The 13,973-nt window shown below is 39.7% G+C and overlaps 1 protein-coding gene across 8 annotated transcripts in view; it reads right to left on the bottom strand.

The window, feature by feature from the left end:
• Positions 1-13,973, bottom strand: part of ZNF800 (zinc finger protein 800) — a 147,381-nt gene that overhangs the window by 42,167 nt on the left and 91,241 nt on the right. For 4 of the 8 annotated variants that reach the window (XM_049093382.1, XM_049093385.1, XM_049093388.1 and 1 more), the window contains exons 1-2: positions 3,646-3,787; positions 3,049-3,167 (exon numbers count right to left, since the gene is read on the bottom strand). In XM_049093382.1, coding sequence (XP_048949339.1) covers positions 3,049-3,109 — 61 coding nt within the window. In that variant the 5' untranslated portion in view covers positions 3,110-3,167; positions 3,646-3,787. Of the gene's footprint in view, positions 1-3,048; positions 3,168-3,283; positions 3,415-3,645; positions 3,788-13,973 lie in introns of those variants that run through there. The other 4 variants (XM_049093383.1, XM_049093387.1, XM_049093386.1 and 1 more) reach the window with 3 other exon arrangements.

Here is a 13,973-nt window from a genome sequence, read left to right as displayed (position 1 = left end):
TTTCCTCATTTAAAAACGCTCCAGAAAAACTTTCTATAACACACCAGCTTCCATTTCCACATGATTCAAAGCTAGAGCAAAATTTTGTTACCTAATCACCTTCAGAAAACTGCTGTGAGACACATCAACATCCTAAAACACCATTCAAAATAATCCAAGGGCTAGCTTAGTCATCCGTGGACACGTCCACTCAGTATACAGATCTGTGTAGCTTTCATTGTTAAAAAAAAAAAAAAAAAAATTACCATCCTTCATTTGAAAACATTCAACACTAAAAAAACTTTATGTATTATTTTATCAAAGTTTCCTGTCATATACCGTATCATCCCTTCCAAGATCAACTTACATGACCATTAGGAAAAAAGCCACATCTCTCTCCAATCAAAACACCCAAACCCTAAAAAGTTAACATCTGTCTTTACAACCTTCCAAGAACATACTTCCCAGAATCAGATACCTACTTTTCTAACAGTCTCTCTACCTTAAAACAAGTCCCTTACAGTAACTTTCTGCTTATGGTGTCTGGGATTTACTTACAAATAATAGCAGGGAAGAAGTTGGAGGCTGGAGAAGGGAACAGTGGAGAAGGGAGAACAGAGATGAAAAGAGATTGTGGATGTATTGATGTGTTGAGTTGTATGATGCTTACCTACACAATTCTATCTACTTTTGAATGTTTCAAAATTTCTGTAAACAACATTCTTAAAACACAACTCAGAAAATACTGTACATACACTCACAGGCTTATACCACCACCCTTCACTACAAATTGACCTATCCTATGAAGGCCTCCTCAGGAACACAATGCTCTCATCCAGGGACCCGCCCACTATTCATAATTCAAAAGAGGATAGACCTCTGATGATTGCCCATTAAAAGAAATTCTCAAACATCATGTCATCTTCTTCCCTCCATCTGAAGGCATCCTCTTTTAAAAACTATCATAACATCTTCCTCCTAGTACTGGAAATATCCTCCCACACAGCACTTACCTTCCTCTGAAATAATGATAATTAACTATCCTAGAAGTTAACAAACTTCTAGCTTTCCACCAAACTAATCTTCAGAAAGTGTTTAATTCTTGCTAAGAAAGGAAAAAGAAACAAACTACTTTTGACCTGGTAGCCTGAAAAATAAACTATATTGAAAAAGTTTCTGGTAAAAAAAAAAAAAAAAAAAAAAGTTTCATTTTTAAAATTAATGCAACTTCTATGACTTCTTGTTACTGAGGGAGAAAAAAGCAAAGAAGTTCTAATATTTAAACATTCAACTCTGAAAAACATCTTTAAAAAGACATTAAAGTCTCCAGGAAACTTCATCAGAATACACTAAACAAGGCCTAATCATAAATGATCTTATTTATTTACTTGTCTATATCTATTTCTTCCCAGTCAAAAGTTCTATGGGGGAATAACTTTATCTCTTTTGCTCACCACTTACATATCCACTGCCTTGGACAGTGCCTAGCACCTAACAGGTGCTCAATAACAATTTGTAAAATAAATAAATACATGAACACATAAACTTCTTCCTAAATAAGAAGTTTTAGTAAAATGATTTCATTAAGTAATGCAACTTAAAAAAGTTGCAATGTTCTCAAAAAAAAAAAAAACTGGAATAGCAGGTCAGTGGAACACAAGTATAAAAGGCACTGGCTTTCTACTTCAAAAGTAGCAAACTCCATTCAATATTTTGTAATATATAAATGACACACAAAATACACAAAAATATGCAGTATGAAGGGGTGCTGAAAATTAGATAGGTCAGGAGCAGTCGAACAGAAACTGGATCCCATCCCAGGACTATTTTATTAGCAGAGATAAGTTCAGTGGGGGGATAAGGCCATAGTACAAATTTTATTCTCATGAGTACCAAAGTTTTCTGAAAATGGGAGTTCTTCCTCTTTACCACTGCCATTTTTTCCCATTAGTCAGAAAAGTTCTCTAGTTGAACTCTACTGTGACAGAACTAAGTACATTAAAGCAGTTAAAATACTCCAACAACAACAACAAAAAACAAACAAAATCATAAAGAGTCCTAACAACTTTTAGGTCAAAAATAATAATAAACACCTGCCTTTAAACTAAAATGGAATAGCCTTTGCGTGGCTACATATGAATTCGATGATTCCCTTTTAAGTTTTACCTCTAAATGCTTGTGACTAAACACATCAAACTTCTGATAACTAGAAAAACTCATTAGTTTATCTAACTTATCTAGAATAAATATCTAATTTATTCTAGTTTATCGCATTTTTTTTTTTTTTGTTTTTTTTTTTTTTTTTTTTTTTTTTGTTTTTTTTTTTTTTTTTTTGTTTTTTTTTTTTGTTTATCGCATTTATAAAATTAAAGTTTCCTAATATTCTTGAGACTCGAGAAAACTTTTTCATTCATAAATCCAACTGAAAACAGTTCCACTGACTAAACTCTCCTAAAAATACTTATGTATTCTGCGTAAATAACCAGATTTTTTATTTTGCAATATAGTATGTGCCGTCCAAGAACATTTTTAAAGGTTTCGGTTAGCAAGACCCATTCTTCTGACAAGCTGAGTTTAACAAACTTTTTTTTAGCCCAAACTAAACTCTTTTTTAAGGCTTTAACCGCTATTCCCTGATAATAATGCGTAAGAAACTTTTAATTCTTAAAAGTTTAAATGAATCCACTTTCACGAAGACATGCTTTGTTTCATGTTTTCTACCACCTATTTCCTCTTCTGTCTTCAGTTTTAAATATTCAAAGGACATGAGAGTATACTGCGAACTGCAGGCTGCCCGGAAAGAAGGAAAAGGGACTGAGTGATTGGTCTTGTGGAAAAGATTTAAGGTGACACTTGCAGTACTTCTTTTAAGGGATCAAGTAGGGGAGACCTCTTGTTTGTACAAGCTTTTAGCTTCATAACTAGTTTTATGCTGGGGAAAATTATAGCCTGCTTACTTAGAAACGACTTCTCGGGCAGGAGAAAAATAAAACTGGAAGGAAACACAAAGCAGAGTGGCTTTGACGGGAGGGCAAAGTAAGTGGAGAAGAAAGGAGTACGTACACATACCTGGTTCACAGCATCCGTGATGATGGTGGTCAGTCTGACAGTATTTATCCCTTAAAGGCATTTTCAGTGGGCGAGACCTACTTTCCTTTCACTGTAAGAAGCTCTTCATTGCGGCTTGGCTGTTGAAAGAAGTACAAATCCGTCACTCACCCCGAACTTCCTGGGGGGGTTCTGGCCAGGTTTTCCAGATACGTTCTCTCCACCCGCCCGCCGTTTTCCCTCCACGGACCCGTACCTTCCTCTAGAACTGGAAACAGGAAAACGAAGCACGAAGGCTTCCCCAGCCCAAACTCCCGCACAGGTTCACCGCCCTACCCGGAAACGCAGCCTGCGGCGCGCTGCGCAAGGCGAGGGCCTGGCCGGCTGCGCGGGCGGCAGCGGCCTCGCCGGCCCCGGCGGGCGCGCGCGGAGACGGAGGCGCGGAGCGCGGCGGCCACGGCCGGCGCCGGGGCCCGCGGGGCGGCGGGCGTGGCGACAGGGGCGGTAGAGGTGCGGCTCCCGCCGGCGGCCGACCCACGCCGTGCCCTCCCGCCGCGCACGTGCGTTGGGGTCTCCCCGGCGGACCCCCGTCCCCATAACCAAGTGCGCCCAACTTACTTAACTCCTAGGGCGGGCCGGCGGGTAGGCGGAAGGAAGGAAGGCAGGCCGGGCAGCCGCGGGCACAGCCTGGCGTGGGAGGCGGCTTCGGGCCCCACCTGGCGCAGCCTCGGCGGACCACGCGAAGGGGAGCGGGGTTCGGGCCCGACGCGCTCCCAAAGAGTCCCCGCCGGCGCTGACGCGGAAGCGCCACAGCTCACCACGTCCCTCCGCGGCCCGAGGCGACGGCGACGGCGACGGCGGCGGCGGCTCACGGCGTCCCTCCGCGCTGTGGAGCTGGGCGGGCGGGCGGCGCGCGGGCGCAGGCAGTTGACAGGAGGAACCGCCCCGCAGAAGCCGCCGCCGCCACCGAAGGAGCTGGAACCGGAGCCGGCAAGACCTGGGCGCCCCTCGCCGGGGCAACGGCTGCCGCCGGAGCCCGGCTCCCCCCAGCGCCGCTCCACCTGCAACGGTCCCTCAGGCTTTTGGAGAGGGGCGGGGAAGAATGGGGCTTCCCCCCACCTTGGGCCTTTTTTGGTAGTAGTTGTCGTTTCAGGAAACTTTATTAAGTCAGTCTCTCCCTTTCTCTGTCTCCCCCTCCCCGAAGAGCCTGAGCTACCGCCGCGGAGCGGGTAGGAAGGGGAAGCAGAGACTCTCCCGCAGCGACAGGGAGCGACTGACTGACCCCGGACGGAGATGGGGCGAGGGCAGGAAGTGACAAGCTCTCGGAGTGGGTGGGGGGAGTGTGGCCGGCACGCCCGGGAGCGCCGCGCGCATGCGCCCGCCCGGGCACCCGGGCCTGTGGCGAGGCGAGGCGAGGCGAGGCGAGGCGAGGCGACGCGCGGCGGCCGGGCAGGGGGAGGGAGCCTCGGCCGGGGTCTCTCGGGCCGGCCGCTCGTTCGCGCGTCCTCCCGCGGGCCGACGGGGCGCCGAAGCCCTCGACTGTTCGTGCCCGGGAGACGGGCTCATCGGCAACCAAACTGTTGCTTTCTCCTTCCGTTGGAACCGAAACTGGGAGGGTTGGAAAAGCACGGGAACGAAGTGTAGGAAGAGGCTTGACAAACGGGGGAGCCGTGAGTAGTGGAGATTCCGCATAGGGGGTCGGCACGCCTAGGGTAAGAGTCGATTGATTGGGGAGGGTCTGTGGTGGTTTTGACGCAGCGATTGTCGAAGTGTGCCCCAGCTCTTTGGGGTTTTCATCAAGTTCTTGGGAGAAAACTATCTGGTGGCGGACGATCGGGATTGATCGCTGCGGAGCTCGCTTCTGGAACTGGAGGCGGAGGCGAAGGAGGTGGGTCACGTGGGCCGGACTTTCCCTCCTCTTCGGCGCCCGCGTCCCGCCTGGAAAATCCCCCGAAGATCGCGGTCGTCTGTCCAATGCCGCAAACCCGTGGGGCCGCCTCTTGGGGCAGGAGAGCCGCCGCAACTCCCAGAACGGAATTCTTGCTCTACAAGCAAAGACGTGTCCACTGTCAGGAAATGTTAGGGGAGAAAAAGCCTATCCGCCCAGTTTTCTCTTCTCGGGCTGTAAGATCCACTGGAAACCTCCTCAGTTGCGTAGCGTGAACTGTCAAGTTTGCCGGGTCCTGAAAGAGCAGTTTGGTAGTAGCTTGGTGTGTATTTTGGAGGAGCAAACGAGTGACTGAAATCTGTTTTGAAAATTCATAGGGAAGTTTGTGGTAGGTCCTGTAATTAATAAACTGATAGTTGATAAAAATAAAAAATACTGAACGGAGCATCTGCATATGGGTTGTAGCAGCTTGATTATAGGGATAACAAGAAAGGGAAGAGTGATCCAAGTGACCCACTTTTTAAAGGGAATTCCAGGTACTGAACGTTCTACACACCAGTCATGTACTGGTATGTTGGATCCTTATTTTTCTGTCCCATTGTCAAGAGGCATCACACAACATCAAACTAAGATGCAGTGCCACAATAAATTAATTTAATTTAATGCCACAATTAAGGTAAAAGAACTATGATACGTGCACATTATGGTGTTTATCATGCAGCCAATAAAAATTGTGTAATATTGTATGCAGTATGCTAAAGCATATCGAAAGAATTTGAATGTGTCACCTTAACAGTGGAACAGGTAATTTTTATTTAACATTGGAGATGTTTGGTAAAAATTTGAGGTGAAATATTTTCTTCCATTTTCAGAGGACCCTTTCCTACTTTTATAAGCACATTTAGCACGGGTTTAAAAATGAATGTGCAATTCTAAGTTTCCATAGACCTGAAAAGGCATTGCTTCAGATATGTGAATTATAATTGTTTGCTGGCCACATAGGAGTAATAAATAGTTCGCTTCCTGAGTAAATGCAGCAGTCTTTATATTTCAGAGTGGCTGATACTAGAGGTACTAGCAATTGCTTGCTAATGGAAAATATTTTAAACAATTTTTAAGAAAGAATTATAGACAAGATTGGAATGTCTTTGTGGGTACAACATACTGAATACTAAATCATAAAATTTTAAAGATAAAAAAAACATGGAAATTATCTAATGTTACTTTATAAATGAAAAAAAAAAAAAAAACTGAAACCCAGGGAGGTTAGTTGATTTGCTGAAGGTCACAAAGTAACAACTGGGTCAGATACCTAGATCAATCCTTTCTATAACGATACTAGTATTGTTACATGGATTGAGTAATATGTGTTAAGCTCAAGAATAACTCATTTAATCCTATCAGCAATTCAATCCTTTCATTCTACAGGTAGAGAAACAAAGGCAAAAATAGGTTAGATAACTCAAGATTACCTGATACATACAGCTGATAGGCAACTGAGCCAGCATTTGAAACCAAGCAGTATAGCTTTGAAACTCAGGACATTATTCTATACTGCCTAAACTATGTCACCTACATTATACCATAGCAATTTTGGATCACACTATATGTGAAAGAAAGATCCTGTCACTTGTGAAAGGTATTAAAAAGCTATGTACAAGTTTATGAAGTGGAAATGGAGTTGCTAAATCTTAAGAGTTTAATTGAAATTTGACAGGACACCAGAGCTTAGACTTTGGACATCATCTGGAATTACCGTCCTACTCCTAAAAACACCATGCACAAATCACCCCAGAAAAATGATGTCTTCATTGTTCACTGCTGCAACCTAGGTGACACATTATTACAGCTTTAAGGAACTTTTTGATCCTTAAGTCTGGAATTATGTCCTAATGACTGACCTAAAACCAATGGTTTAAAATTATTCTCTCATCTTCAAGGCAGGAAAATTTGACCATAAATATACACACACCCGTACACATTATTACTGCACAAGAGACCACCTGATGGGGATCCCTGGGTGGCGCAGCGGTTTGGCGCCTGCCTTTGGCCCAGGGCGCGATCCTGGAGACCCGGGATCGAATCCCACGTCGGGCTCCCAGTGCATGGAGCCTGCTTCTCCCTCTGCCTGTGTCTCTGCCTCTCTCTCTATATCAAATAAAAATTTATAAAAAAAAAAAAAAAAAGAGACCACCTGATGCTTTAAAACCATTTTATGTACTCTCAATTCTATAGATCAGTGATTTAGACTGGCCTTGTCTGGAATCATGCATATAGTTATTTGGCATCTTAACTGGGCACCTTCATGACTGGTTGGTTGTTAGTGTTGACTATTGGCTAGTTCTATCTCATAGTCTTCCTTCCTCAAGATTAACCTGGGCTTCACATCCAGGCAGCATGCCAGACAGGTACAAACAGGAAGCTGTAAGACCTCTTGAAGCACAAGTTACATGACATCACTTCTACCACATACATTGTTAGTCAAAGTAGGTCAAAAGGCCAGCACAGATTCAGGAATTAGGAAAACAGATTCCCCTCCCGGATGAGAAGAACAAAGTCCTGTTTCAAAGGGACATGCATAATAGGAATGGGAAGAATTATTTTGATGATCTTTCACATTAGTTATTTCAAAAATGATACTAAAGCTGAAAATTTTTTTTAATGCTGTATGATTCCTTTAAGAACAGCAAAACGAGCCACTAATCAAACCTATTCTTTGACTAATTGGGCCAAATTGGTGGCTTTGTGTAGATAAACTTTGAAGATTCCTTAACTTTTCTAAGTGGATTTCTTTTTCTCATCATTTTGTTGCTTTTCTAAACACATCTCTCACTAAAACACAGTATAAAAACCTAACACGAAGTAGAAGTAATTATGGTTCCTATAGAACCTTTACTCTGGTCCAAATTTTGCTAACTTTGATAATGATGTGACATTTTAAATTCATAATTATGTACAAAATCAAATTATGGGCCAAAATAGAAACTGAGAGTTTAGAAAGAGTCACGGAAAAATTTATTTAGAGGGACAAATATTAAACTGTTGATGTATTATCAACTATATAGAATTTATCACTTAAGGTTTGTGGAAGTAACATAATATGAAAAAAAGAAGATAATGCTTACCCTAAGGTGTTTATTTTAAGGAGAGAAAGGAGTAGGTTGTACCTGGGTTGCTGCCCTGGAGATAAGTTGCCTACCAGGAAACCCCTGACATGGACTTGTATCTTTCATTCCTGGTGCTAAGGCACACATAGGTCTTGCTGGCCAGATGACACAATGCATACACCATGCTGCCATGAGGGCACCAAACCATCCTTGACAAGTCTTTCGTTTAAATGTATTTCAGCTAGCATGTAAGTGAATTTCATTTTTTAAAAAATGCTTTTTGCTATAATGGAGTTTGTTTATAAGTATTATAATCTAATAACAGCTAATGATAATTTTGTCATTTTTTTTAACTCAATGTTCTAAGTGCCTTCTAGTTTTTCACTGAAACCTTTTTTTTTACAAAGATCCTGGGTTAGATATTATCCCATTTTACATAAAGAGAAACAGTGTCTGAGCCAAGATTTAAATATAGGTCTGTCTGAGTCCAGGTCCTGTGCCTCAAGTTACATATATTCTAATTATTACTAAAATGTTATCTCCAAGTCAAACCTGTCTAGAGCCTCTAAACTCTTAACTACCCATGAGACAAACCAAGCATTTCCCCAAGCATCTCAAAATTAGCAGGACCAAAACTGAACTTCTTACCAAACTGTTCTTCTTCAAATTTTAATCAACAGTGTTCCTATCCATTTAGCTCTCAACACAGAAGCCGTGGAGTCATGGAGAAGAGCATTCGCACAGATGCAAAGTCATGGAAGTTACCTGTATATGCAGGTTTCTCATCTCACTTATCCCCAACGTCTACCCTAGCACCATAAACAATTGGTTATACTTCAGAAAGTTTGAGATAGTTTCCACTCCACATATGCACCATCAATCCTTTAGTCTAAAACCTCATCTTTGAATTATTGCCATAACTACCTCTATGGTCTCCCTACCACTCATCTCTCCCTTAATTATTCCATACTATCAACAGAATTACAGTCCAAAACTAATATTACTCCCCAATTGAAAATCCCTATTGACTGCCAATTTTTTACATGAAGAAATCAAATCTTAACAAAAAGCATAAAACCAGCATACATTTGGGAGTCGGAAAAATCTGAATGTTAGTCCTGTCTCCATCACTTACGGGTTTTGTGTCTCTAGGGAAGTAAGAACCTCTTCTGAGCCTCAGTTTTCTCAGCTGTATGCTATTTTCAGCATAGTGAGAAATTGGTTAATGAATAAAGCACTCAACAAGATCCGGAATACAATACAGGTATATAATAAATACTCATTACATCTGGCCTTCTCACAATGTCACAACTTTATGCTCTAAGGATTTCTCACCCTTTTCAAAAATTAAAGCAAAAGTAAAACTGGGTGGAGAGGGAGTGTGGAACACAAGGAAATTCTAGAGAGAGGTATCAGTTATGTGGGTGTATCCATTTGTTAAAGCAACTATTAGAATAATGGAAGAGTGGTTACCCTTCCAAGAAGGAGAAGACAAGTGGAACTGAATAAAGGAATACCAACTTGGGAATTACTGGCTATTTTATAGATTTTGACCTCAGCAATCATTACATGTATATTGCTTTATAATAATTCAGTAAGCTGATAGTTATGTTTTATGCACTTTATGAATGTGTATAATATTTCACAATAAAAATGTTTTTAAGGTAGCTGACCTAGGTTTTAATGCCTCTGAACTACATCTTAGAAACAGAAATTAGAAATAATTATTGAACTTTTCCAAGATTTTATGCCTTTGCACATGCTACTCCTCATGCCTGGAAATATCTTTCCCCTCCATCTAGAAAACTTGTACTCATCCTTGAAGACCCACTTCGAATGTCATTTTTTATGAAACCAGTTCCCACGAACAAATAATTGCTCCAACTTCCTTTTCCTATAGTACATCATTTTGATCAAATCTCTGACTCTGCAATCAGAATTCATCAAGAACACAGACCATCACTTATTCCTCTGTTTTGCCGTCATCTAGCACACTACTGTCATATAATGGGCAACCGTTAAAAGTTACTGGACGGGCCTGAGTGACTGAATTAGCAGTAAACATAATAAAAATTTAGTGGGGAAAATAAGTTTTAGGAGTTTGGTTTATTTAGGCCCTTGGCCTAATGGGACACCCATTTCCAATGTAAAGAACAATCATACATACAAGCACAATTAAAAGAACTACTAGTGTATAGAGTCGGCAATGTTGTAGAATGTATACCACAGCTGGATACTTGCAACTACTAAACATCCATCACGTAAAACCATTCATGACTTTGTGAGGGGTAGTTTTTTGTTTGGATTTTTTTTTTAATTTTGAAAAAAATCTCAAATTTCAACACACATTGCAAGTAATTTCCATACCCCCTTTAACCAGATTCACCGATTTTTAGTATTTTGTCGTATTTGTTTTCTCTCCATATACATTTTTTATTTTTGAACCATTTTAGAGTAGATTGCATACATCATGGTCCTTCATCCCTTATTACTTCAGTGTGTATTCTCTAGAAGCAAGGATATATTATTATATAACCACAGTGCAGTTACCGAATTTAGGAAATATGACATGATAAATTTGATTTGATTTGATTAAATATGATTTGGGGCACCTGGCTGGTTCAATAGGTGGAGCATGCACTTCGATCTTGGGGTCCTGAGTTAGAGCTCTACATTGGGCATAAAGCCTACTTAAGCAAAACAAACAAAAAAACATGATTTGATAAAATACACTTGACCCTTGAAACAACACAGGTTTAAACTACATGGGTCCACTTATACATGAATTTTTTCAATAAATACAATACAGTACTATAAATATATTTTCCCTTCCTTATGGTTTTCTTAACATTTTCTTTTCCCTAGCTTATTTTATTGTAAGAATACAGTATGTGATACATATGAAACACAAAATGTTTTTAATTGACAGCTTATGTTATTGGTAAGGCTTCTAGTCAACATGCTATTAGTAAAGTTTTGGAGGAGTCAAGATTGTATGTAGATTTTTAACTGTGGGGTGGAAGGGCCATCAGCAGCCCTAACTCCTGCATTGCCCAAGGGCCAACTGTACTTTTTTTTTAAGATTTTATTTATTCATGACAGACACAGAGAGAGAGAGAGGCAGAGACACACACAGGCAGAGGGAGAAGCAGGCTCCATGCAGGGAGCCCAACGCAGGACTCAATCCCGGGTCTCCAGGATCACACCCCGGGCGGAAGGTGGCGCTAAACTGCTGGGCCACCGGGGCTGCCCTGTACTTTTATTTCATCTACAGTTTATTATTATATATATATAATATACATATTATGCTATTATAACCGTGTCAGTTATCCTGATAATGCCTTGTATGGATATTTTTTATTGGCTCCAATATAAAACCCAATCCAGAACCACATATTGCATTTAGTTATATCTCTGTACTTCCCTTCAACCTGGAACAGTTTTTCAGTCTTTCTTTGTCTTTCATGACAATAATGTTTTGATGAATATAGGCCAGTTGTTTTAGAGAAAGAGTCAACAGAGGTTTGTTATGATTAGATTGAGCTTTTACATTTTTCTGAATGTTCTACAACATAAGGAATGTGGTGTCTTTCTTCAGGGTATCAAAACCAGAGGCATGGGATGTCTGTTTGATGTTAATCTTCATCACTGGTTTAAGTGGTTGTTTAGTTTCTCCACTGTGTAGTTTTATTTATGCTAGGAATAAGTAATTTGTGAAGAGAAAACAATGATCTTATTATAGACACTCCTTTTAACTATTGATCTTGGTAATTCTATTTAGGTTTTACAAATTATCAAAGCAAAAGTAAAAGGATAAAAGTTAACTGAATTACATCTTTATTTCTAATCTGATCATTAGAAACTAATGATCAATTATGTAACTGGAAACTGTTTTCTGGTTTACTCTTACATGATAGGAAGTTGAAAGAAAAGTTTATAATTATCCTGGGTGCTAATTTATTACTGGAAAATTCATTCAACCAACATTTACTGAGTACCTATTATATTCCAAACATCCTGCCAAACTGAGAACATACAGTAAGACAAGTTTTCTGACCTTTAGTCAACAAAAATTTACTTAGTGCTGTATACACCAGGTCCTAGGAAGACAACCATGAATAATTTAGGAAGTTCTTATCCTCTTGAAGTCTCTAGTCTAATTATTGAGGCATTCCCAACCTAATAATGATGACATGTAAAAGAAGTATATTACTTAGCTCTAGAGAGCAGATACTGGAAAAACAAGAAAAAGCATTGCCCTAGTGGCTGTTACAGGAATGGAATCTGATTGCTTGTATGATTTCCAAGGAGTAACTGAACTGTTCAGGATATGTTTTATGTAAAAATAGGTATTTACATACAAATAAAATTAACATACTATGTTTAACAAGGAAAAAATAAAAAAATAAAAGAAGTATATTATTTCATAATAATCACATAAGACAGGCAGAGAAGAGATGATTGAAAACATGGAATCATAAGGTCCCATACGCAACAGCAGCTGGGGACAGCAAAAGGGAGTATTTGCCGCAAAGAGTTTTTCAACTCACTTGAATTAGAGAAGAGAACATTATAAAGGATGAATAATGTTGGTTTTCTTCCAAGTAAATATTATAATGTTTCCAAGACCTATTCCTTAAGGATAGCCAGCTAACAGATTATCTATTGTAACGTATTAACGGGGTAATGCATTCTAAACTCTAAGTCATAAATGTTTTGCAATTCTATTTAAACAAGTAGTCATTGAAGAGTTTTGTATTTGAAATTATATCATTAAAAAGGCATTCAGGGGGTGCTTGAGTGGCTCAGTTAAGCCTCCAACTCTTGATTTTGGCTCAGGTCATGATCTCAAGGTCCTGAGATGGAGCCCCGCATTGGGCTCAGTGCTGATCATGGAGCCTGCTTAAGATTCTCTCTTCCACTACCCCTCAACACTCGCTGGCTCTTTCTCTCTCTCTCTCTCTCTCTCTCTCTCAAAAAAAAAAAAAAAAAAAAAAAAAAGACTCTTGAATTTTTCATTCATTCTTTCTCTCAACTGCTCCTCCTTATGGCCAAAGGGATTTATTTGCAAGACTTGAGTTGATAAGGCTGCAGTTAGACTGAAGAACAGAATGAAGTTAACTTGTTTATGTAACTCTAACTTCATCAATGTATTGATCTGAACTACTAAACCAAAATCTTCTCTTATAACAAAGTATCAGAAAAAATGTACACTTTTAGCTTATGGAAACTGAGTCAAAAGTTAAAAATCCATACATGTGCCTTCAGGTCTTAATTCCAATTGAACACATGGACTGATATATATCAAACCATAACCTACAAAAAATATTACCTTAATGAAACATTTTAAGTAAATGACTGGTTTCTGAACTTATATTTGTCCAAGAGTTTAAATAATTTCTAAAATAATTTTTACAAAATGATCACTTTTTATCTTAAATCAACATTTATTTTTCCATTCAAACTTTCTAATTTTTTCAAAAGAAAATTGTATATCTTGAATATGAGAAATCTCTAAAATTACAGTATATGTAAGTAGATGGTATTTTATATAGTCAGGAAGCTTGCTAGGTGTTTCTTCTACTTTCAAGTCATCAGATAGTGACAACAGACTGTTTATAAAGCAATTTCAGTGTTGTAATTGTCATAAATGGAGTAAGAAAAAGCTAGATTGGTAAGAATTTTGAAAAAGAGCATCAGGAAATTACTCCCTCAACTCAAGCAGAGTAGTTTCCATTTAGGAGAAAGCACCATAGGATCCAAAGTGTCAAGATTCTTGGTAAGACCTGTGTTGCTAGGCAGTACTAAATCATCCAATGACACCTACATGCTGGAGTTAATATTCTTTCAATGCCATAGAATGACACTTTCTTCTTGGTACTTTGTGGGGAAATATCTAAATCTGTCATTCTCTTTTCTCAAATAAATGCCTTTGAAAAAAAGTGAGTCAA

The sequence above is a fragment of the Canis lupus genome, chromosome 14 (genome assembly GCF_003254725.2).
Source record: "Canis lupus dingo isolate Sandy chromosome 14, ASM325472v2, whole genome shotgun sequence".
In the NCBI taxonomy this organism is placed as follows: Eukaryota; Metazoa; Chordata; class Mammalia; order Carnivora; family Canidae; genus Canis; species Canis lupus.
This window is presented reverse-complemented; position numbering and strand designations above follow the sequence as displayed.